Source organism: Lathyrus oleraceus, chromosome 3, assembly GCF_024323335.1.
Source record: "Lathyrus oleraceus cultivar Zhongwan6 chromosome 3, CAAS_Psat_ZW6_1.0, whole genome shotgun sequence".
In the NCBI taxonomy this organism is placed as follows: Eukaryota; Viridiplantae; Streptophyta; class Magnoliopsida; order Fabales; family Fabaceae; genus Lathyrus; species Lathyrus oleraceus.
This window is the reverse complement of record NC_066581.1, coordinates 165,718,668-165,728,236: the sequence shown is the minus strand read 5'-3', so window position 1 is coordinate 165,728,236 and position 9,569 is coordinate 165,718,668. Positions and strand designations below refer to the sequence as shown.

The 9,569-nt window shown below is 32.3% G+C and overlaps 1 protein-coding gene across 1 annotated transcript; it reads right to left on the bottom strand.

The window, feature by feature from the left end:
• Window positions 1-1,662: 1,662 nt before the first annotated feature.
• On the bottom strand, window positions 1,663-8,900 carry LOC127126031 (dolichyl-diphosphooligosaccharide--protein glycosyltransferase subunit 2). Its single transcript, XM_051054892.1, has 19 exons — window positions 8,552-8,900; window positions 8,142-8,331; window positions 7,944-8,033; window positions 7,496-7,558; window positions 7,201-7,270; window positions 6,990-7,054; window positions 6,530-6,584; window positions 5,610-5,737; window positions 5,407-5,522; window positions 5,184-5,253; window positions 4,615-4,719; window positions 4,397-4,483; window positions 4,147-4,295; window positions 3,797-3,908; window positions 3,632-3,715; window positions 3,113-3,193; window positions 2,803-3,027; window positions 2,318-2,440; window positions 1,663-2,063 (listed from the first exon to the last, which is right to left on the bottom strand). The coding sequence occupies exons 1-19, from the start codon at window positions 8,683-8,685 to the stop codon at window positions 1,947-1,949; spliced, it is 2,064 nt and encodes a 687-aa protein (XP_050910849.1). The 5' UTR covers window positions 8,686-8,900; the 3' UTR covers window positions 1,663-1,946.
• Between the last annotated feature and the right edge of the window lie 669 nt (window positions 8,901-9,569).

Below are 9,569 nucleotides of genomic sequence, written 5' to 3'. Positions count from 1 at the left end.
AAAGGATCGAGTGGTGCTGCATAATTCTCAATCAGTCCATCATGTTTTAGTTCGGTAGGACGGTTTACATGTGTCAGAAGCTACATGGGAAGATTGGAAAGCATTACAGTTGAAGTTTCCTTCCCATAACCTTGAGGATAAGTTTGTTTTTAAAGTGGGTAATATTTTTAGGGAAGAGATTAATACTAATGAGAATAATAATGCCAACATGACAAAAAATCCAAATGAGAATATGACAAATGATGAAATAATTGGTAATGTATAAAATGTGGGATTGAGATATAGCATGAGAGAGAGGAAATGTAACAGAAAATACATGAATGAGTAAGGATATAAGGGAATCATGAAGGATGGGAATATGTGTGGAATTACTGAAAAGTAGAATTCTCTCCCTTTACCTTCTAGGTCTTTTTTCATTATTCCTTGTAATGTTGTAGTTAATCATTATCTGTTTTTACATCTCTCTTAGTTTTTACATCTCTCTTCTTTTCTTTTCTCTTCTTTCTTATTTCTTTTCTTTGTTACTCTTTTTCTATTCTTCTTTCTTTCTTCTCTCTTCTCTCTCTTTTTTTATTCTTTTCTTTCTTCTTTCTTTCTTCTCCCTTCTCTTTTATTTTAAGTAATAATCATTTAATAACTCAATTATTTCTTCTTTTTTTTTTGTTTGATTTTTTTTACATTAAACATGTGCTTTATATATTCCTCTTTATATATTCTTCTTCTTCCTTTTTTTTATTTGTTTGGTTTTACATTAAACATATATTTTATAGGTTATTCATATAATTAGTCTAAAAAATAGTCAAATAACTCTTTCCTCTTTGATTTTATATTAAACAGTTTTATAAATTATTCATATAATTAATCAATATGATAGATGTATACGGACCCGTTTGTTTTAGCTTTAAAATAGATTTTTTTCTTTGTACTTTTAAAAATAAATTTTATAAAATTATTTTTTAAAATATTAAAAAAAATTATATTCATTTTTTTTAAATTAAAAAACTAATTTTAACATTCTATAACATAAATATATATTAAAAATTAAAATATAGTTGAAACTGCAATTATTATAAAATTAACTTTTATGAAAAATTATTTGAGATAACTTTAAAATTGAATCATTTTTAAAAATTTTAATATCCCAAAAAGATTTGAATAAAATGATAAAATATCTAAAATATTTTAAGAATAGTTATTCAAACTAAATTTTTTAATTTTTTTTTTTTTTAAATTGCTTGACACAATTATGTTAACACCATAAAAATCCTTTTTAAAGAAACCCAAAACAAACTGACCCTAAATAGTATAATTGCACAATAGTGTCGCTTGATATAATTTCTATAAGTTACAACTACCAAAACAGCTAGATAATATTAAATTTTCATATCACCAAAATTTGTGGAAATAAATGTTTAAAATAATTAACGTATCTATTATTTTATTCTGGTGCTTATATTTGAGAACAACTTCTTTTCTTCCAAATGAAATAACTGGTTAGGGACAGCTAGTACTTCATCAATTTCATGTTTTGTGTCATGATCATAAACAGCTTTTTTTTTGTCGAAAGATCAACCAAAATGAAACTGCTTGTAAAAAAAGACTTCACCCCGTTATAGTAGTACTTGCACGATGAAACTTGTACATAGTAAATGACAACCCTCAAAACACAACTAGCAAAATACTTCATGTTGTATAGAATGCTATACTGGTTACATGTAGGTAGAGAATACATGATATTGAACTATAAATGCATGAGTACTTGCAGGTTATGGCTTTCATCAAGATCAAGACAAAGCTTTTCTCTTTTTGATATGATCGAGTTCTCTAAATTGCATCGGGCTACATCAAAGGTCCTACAAAATTTGATTGGTGTCATTCTTTCGAGGAAAGCCTCAAATAACCATGCCATCTCTTCATAAATAGACATTACATGATCTTCCTTTTACTCATGCAGACTTCAGCTTAGCTGATGTTGAAGCGAGATGGGAAAGAATTCTATGTCCCACAAACATCAGAAAAGCTCCCAAAAACCCTAGTGCTTTGAGTGTAGTGAACAAGTCCAGCTGCACAAAAACAAATATGTCAGAGAGAAGCACTTCACATAGAAAAACAGCAATACTTTTCTGCCATGAGACAGAACTTGAACTTTGTTCCACCAAAAACTGAAAAACCAATAAGGGATCATTCACACCAGCTCTACTAGTCAATCATATTATGGTATTGCCTAATCATTACCACTACTTTATATGGACTAACAGTTATCACAACAGAAAAAGCTGACAGAAACAGGTTCAATAGGAACATTGAATAGGCATACCTTCAACCAGAAAAGTACATAAAGCAATAAAACTGCGGCAGCGCCAAGTTGGAATAGGATGGCATATGTGGCAGGTAGTGCTGAAGAAGGAAAGTTCTTGAAGTTCACCCCCAGACGCAATAGCTGTGAATGATGTAAAAGATAATGGCAAAAGTTAACTAACATACAGGAATATAGTCCAAATAAGAAGAAACAAGATAGCTAAACCCTGACTCTGTTCAAGTGATTACGAAAGTACAACAACACATAAGGAAGGTGCCAAGAAAATCGGGCCTCCCCCGTACTATCTTCTTATATATAAGCAAAGTATACCTATATGCTAATGCATATAATGTAAATAATTCACCATTTCTAGATAACTTCCACTCGACTTTCTTTTTCCACTTTTTATTTTTTATTTTTTCCATTACATCCACTGCCTATTATTTTGACCACACCACTGCATACATGTGCCACTTTCTAGGGAGGACTATTACAGGACTTACCCCAACCAAAAAGCCAATGAATGGCAAAAGGGTCACGATCAAAAAAGTAAGAGAAAGTTTCTGGGGTGGTCGCTTTTCAGGAGCCCTAAACAAGTGAGCTATCTCTGCTTTTGGCCCATATCTTGAGTAAGGATCAACAGGTAGTGGGGGAAGATGCGCTGCTTTCTCAGGTGCTTCTGGAAGATCTAATTCTAAATGACCAAGTGGCCGCAAGAAAGAGTTCTCCTGAAATCATACATAGTAATTGTTCAGATTGCCTTTCCTGTTTCGGGGAGAGGGGAAACTAACAAAATTAAGTAGTGCATGATACCATGACAGCATCACCAACAGTCAGCTCAATATCATATCTTCCCGAGAGATAATAAAATTTGTCCACCAAGCCAAGAAAATCCTAAAAGACAAAATTATGAATTTCAGCAAAACAATAACTATACATGAATAGTAGATGAGAATGAAATGATCTATACAGTCTTCGCTAAAACATGCAGGTGACAAAATTATAAGCCCCAAAGCCAGTCCAGCTTAAAAGCAATTAGGGAATGCTGATTTATATTTAATTGTGCATAGCTACAGCTTAATAGATAAATAAACCCCCCGTTACAAGTGGTTAAAGACACATAGTATTAACACCAGAACATACATGCCTTTTCCACTTTAAATTCACTTGATTTCTAATATTCAGAATGGTAGCAGTTATGGACCAAAACAGATTATCCTGACTTCAGCATTTGGTAATAGCTATTTATTATGAATTGTAACAAACTCAATAAGTACTCGACAATAGACATGTTAACCTAGACAATGAAATATACAATAGGAGATACTTAACAAAAATAATCTCAAACTTCTTGCCCGTATTTCCAACCACGAAGATGTGTTCATACTTTGTCTCATGCTTCAACTTAAGCAATGCCTGAAGAAGAACAAATGTTTCATAAAGAAGAGACCAATGAAATGACATTCATTTAAAAGGTCTAATGCAACTACAGCAAACCTGGCGAGGCTTAAAGGCATGGCCATGAGGCGTTGTCAACTGAAAAGAAAAACGCAACTTTTGAAGATGGTTAGCTGAGAGTGAAACAACATCAGTTCCAGCCAAATCTAGCCTGCACATAAACACAAAACAGAGATTTAAGTTGAAGTGAAGAAATAAAAACATAATTAATAGAATTGCTAACAAAAACGCAAAACCAAGATTTAAATGTATATATGTGTTCAGCTCGAACTTCAAACACTGCATAAAAATGACAAACATATGACAATGAGACATACTAATTGATAATTAAGTAGACTGATCCTGAATATAATTGCATAGATGTTTTCAAATCATTAATTGAAACCTACGTTTTCTGGGTTTCATCACTTCCAAGATCACTGCCAAGAACTGCAATTTCTGCGTTGCTAACTTTAACAATGCCAGTGACATATATTGGCACGTGAATTTGGCCTCCAATAGCATAATCATTTTCACTACCAGAATCATGAAGCGCCATCTACAAAATAGGCTTAAAACGTTATATAACTAACAAGCAGATACAAAAAAATACACCTTGGTGTAATGAAAGGAAAAATAATCACTAAATAAACACAATACCTCAAAAACAAACACATAAGTTCCCACGTCCACATTATCTGGGAAGCCCATGACATGAAGTCCACTACTTTGATCATACTGGAGTTCCTGTAGAACACAATAAGGGATGTATGTTCAAACAATTGAAAGTAGAACAGACCAGAGATAATAAAGAATCCCATAAACCAAATTACTCTACGACACCCACTCCTAAAAATAATCATTGACTCGTCACTCACCTTGCCCTCAATAACAGCCGAATCTTTAGCATCGGTATGGAAAGCTCGGACAAGCTTAACTGTAAGAGGCGGTGCAGCTGAACCAAGTACTGTATTCACCGTAACCTGTTTAATTTTGAAATAGAAATCTGTGATATTTTCCGAAGTGAAAAGCTCCACATTGATTAAAAACACTGGAGAATTTTTAATGCAGATAACTGATCCATGCGATGCTAATGTAGTATTGCATGTAAGAGAATCAACACGTGAGAAATGGGGGAAGAGTTTATCAAGCTCCACAACATAATAAAAAACAATGGCACATATAGGAGAGTGTGAGATGAAGAATTTAAACGGAGACTTTGAAAATGAAAGAACCAATAATAACCGGTAGCATCCTGTGAAAGAAAGCCCAACTGGAACTGAGAGCTGTATCAGTAATCTTTAATGTATTTGAGTCAACCAACATATTTATAAAAACATAATCTTATTAGGTGGTTGAGGACCCAAAACAGAAAACCAGTCTGCACCATCAACTAATCATTCACTCCCAAAATAAGGACTTTAGAAACTTTAACTTCATTGCTTACCTTGAGCTGATCTTTTTTAGACAATGAATAAACTGTTGCAGGAAGTGACAGCACTAATGGGACGGGAACCCTACACCAGAACAGGAAATTCAAGGCATATATTTTGTTACTGAATAATATTAAGATATCAAGATATGTGCAAAAAAGAAGAAACAAGAGGGGGAAAAATACACCACTATAAAGCTGCACTAAAGTATAGATTCTTTTCCTGAAAAACACTTGCCTTTTGCTCTCCAGAAGAGCTAATGATTCAATTTGATTGAAGAAGTCCTTGGCACTTCCTGGAAGTCCAATGCCTAAAAAATATTTTGCTAAACCCAATATTTTATCCCCTGGAAGCTGGTAATGCAAAACCAAAGCATGAACAGAAAATTCTAGCAGATAAAAAAAAAAAGAGTAATCTCTTACACTTCACAGTTCACATACATCTATTTTTCCAGAAGTTACAGCAGCAAATGATGTAATCCCTCGAACAACTGAAGAAGATGTGGAAAGAGAACCCTGATGCTCGCGACCACTGCCAAATTTCTCATCAAAATAAAATGTTCCATCATCTGAAAAAAGATAAAAGGTTCATCTGAGACCAGTAGGGTGAAGAATGTTGTATGAAAAAAGGCAAGGCCGTTTATTACAATAATCGATAACAAAAAATTAGAGAAACTTTTGGGAAAAAATCAATCTTTTGGGGAGGAGCATAGAAGTTTTATTAATGCCTAAAAATCTTCCAACAAACAGAGTAAGTCACTTAATTTTAATTTAATGTTAGACAAGATATATAGAATTTGGTTGCATAAAACGACATAAAACAATCTCCCTGCAAGATTGTAACACTAAAGCAACATAAAAGGACTATTCCTATTCCCAGCTCTACAAGATATATAGAATTTGGTTGCCACAAAAAATAGATTGTCAAGACTCATGCATTTTAAGGAGACATGTCCTCTTTTTCTGAAGAAGCTAAATATAAGTGACGGGTCTTCTATCTTCAGGTCTGTTCATAAAAGTGAGATACTAACTTGATCAACAATTATAAAGATTGACATGACTATGATTTGATATGATTGATGATTTGTGGATACAAAAAAACTGAAAAAAGAATAAGTACTAATCCTTGTACTAATACATGACTCCAAATCCAAAGTATATAAATAAACAAATCATGTTAATAACTAAGAAGTATGGAAACTACTATTAAGAAATAATCTAATATACTCCAAGATTAAAAAAATCAGATGAGATAAATCAAGATACTTCAAGATAATATCATGATATTATGAAAAATATTTTAATCTTCCAAAATTATAAATGAGCATTCACAGTTACAAATTTGAACAAGGTAAAATTACCATATTTCTGGATGCTGTCAAAGAGCTTCAATATATCACTTTTCACCGTATTTACCTGACAATAAAGAGCTAATTTAATATATTGATAGAAATACAAGGAAGCCCAAGACAAGGTATTTTTCTATGATGCATCATAAACAACAAAAGCATGTAACTAGATGAATTGCAAGAAAAACGAAGTGCTAATAAATTGAGCATCAGATTTTTCAGCATTAATTTTTTTCATCACTTAGCGCCCACTTCTATTCACTTTTATTTAACAATCCCAATCAGGTGTTTTATTGGTTTAAAAACATTCTAACGAAAAAATCTTGACAAGAATCTTGCGTACCATACTACTATAATGCAAATAACTAAACTCATATGAATTTGCTGACGACATATAGAATTTTCAACTAAACAACCTAAGTTTAAAATACTGAAGCAAAACAACTAACCAATTCCAGAGTCAGAGCATTACCCTAGACTGATCAATTTCAGAAGATGCTAATGAGATGACTCCAGCCAGTGCTTCAAGTGCTAATCCTGCAAAATACATGAGTAGCTTAATTTTTAAATATAGATAAACATCAATAGTTTGAGGGATTCTGTGTTGCCAGTTTCAGCGCAAAAAAAAAAAATATTACATAGAAAGAACTTGAACCTCAACGTATTCCCATATAAATCATTACCAGCAGCATAGGTACTAGATTCTGGATTATCAGAACTGTAGCGCCATCTTCCATCACTTTGACTCAAAGCCTGCCAATAGCGAAGAACATGGCATCACAATGAACATGAGAGTTTGAAGTGCGATTGAAGCAACCAAAAGCTTATGCAAGTTATGAACTAAAACGAATAAAACTGGAAACGTTGTAGTTCTTATACTGAATCTTCTATTGGCACTTCGACGGGACCAAAATGATAGTTATTGCAAAGAAAACAAAGTCCCCACAATACTCAATACCAAAGATAACAAAAACAGACCTTGATTGAATGGAATGTCCCATCAGCATCAGCTAGAAGCACATCAACATCAGGTGCCTGATCCTGTAAACAGAGAAAGGGGAGACCAAAAGGAGAAAAGAGTCGTAATGGAACATAATATGACATTTGAATTTGCAAGTTACAATATAAAATCAAATAAAAACATAGTCCTGAAAAGAGGAGATACTTCATCTAGTAAAAATGTAAAATAACATACTAAAAAACTGACATATTGGGAGAATAATACTAGAAGTGCCAGAACAATTTTGCTTATCAACTAGATAAGCAGGTTGAGAGACGAATTTATTATGACCAAGAGCTGAATGGGCAAGAAAATAACCTTCCACGGTGCACCAGCATCCGCAAAGGATTCCAATTAAAGCCCATTTACCAGCCCACTAGGCTTTACCAAGTCAAGAATCAAATGGAGTAAAATCTAGGGAATTACCTTTATAAGAACCAAACTTCCTATTGTATAGTACATGTCAACCAAAGCACTTGCATCATTGACAGTAGCTTGAAGTCTTGAAGCAATATCCTTTACAAAATAAGGAATTTCTAGCATCAACAATTTAAAAACACAACAAAAAGCATCGACGATCAAGCCTTGACTATGCATTAAAATAATACCATAGCATAAAATTACCTGGAAAACACCCCTATCAACCTTGCATTTTAAAATACCATTGACCTTTAAGGCATAGAACAGATCCTTCAGAGAGGATGACGACCCAAGGTTTTCCACTACCTTCTGACAAGCAGTTACACTCGAATCAGGCTTATTCTCAAGCGCAAGTATCTCAAACACTCTTAGAGCCTCATAGGATTCTTCTAAACTGAAAAGATAACAAAAACAAAAATAAGTTTTCTTACATAATCATCTAACCTATAATTTCAACAAAGTATTGCAAACCTAAAATATTAATTGATAACAAACCTATAATAATCTTCTGTTATCTCAATAATAGCTTATAATAGAATGTTACATTTCAAACAAAAAAAAGGACAAAAATCGAGTTAAAAGTACAGTTGGAGTATGGAGAGAGTTGAATTGACCTTGAAGAGGATCCATCGAAGAGTTGTAAAGCGGCGGAACGGTGAGAATCGGAGATTGGAGTTGGATTCGTGACGGCGTTGCAGATCGAAATAGTGTAAAATAGTATGAGGAATTTGGCTAGGTTTCTGGCCATTTCCGCAGCTATGAATCAGAGAATGCAAATCGCATTTACGATAGGTTAGGGATTTGAGAAATGAGATCGAGAATTATGAGATACGCGAAGAAACGACTTGTTCCACCGATCGGAATGCGAGTGAGACTGTGTGTTTCTGGTGCAACTGAACTAGTATCATCACTGGCTAATAGTCGTCGTTTTGGTCAATGCATCAAATTTTATTACCAACATTTGAAAATTTATTATATTGAAACAAACACACCTAAACACAATTTTTTTTGTTAATTAAAAATAAAATTAAACTTTACTCTCGTTTTCATATCACAATCACATAACCTATGAATCCAATTAAAATAGAAATCAAATTTTAAATAAATTTAATTTTTTTCTCTTTTTATAATATATTTCTAAAAATATAAAATTAGATGTGTTTTTACTTAAGTATTTCTTCCAAAACTCTACTCCTTTAATTAGGTTTTAATATTATTACTCAATATTTTCAAAATCGAATCGAACCGATAATCGAATCGAGAAACTTCAAATTGTTAGACCAAATATATTATTGAACTAGTGGGAATGGGATCGAGTAGAACCACTCAAAATTTGTAAAATTGATGAATGGACATTTAAAAATCGACGGATTAAATACATGTTTTTTCTCGAACATTATTTTGATAATTTTGTATAAAAAAATATTAAATTAGATTTTTTTTCAAATCTCATTTTAAATAGTAATTATATTTTATTCAAAATTTATTTAGATTTATATTTTGTATTATATTATTGTGTGTGGTGATTATATTTGTGAAATTATTATATTTTGAAATTTTAAATTTTATAGATGTTGTAATATCTTTTAGAGATTGAGTGATCTATTTCAATTTATTTAATAAATATATAGT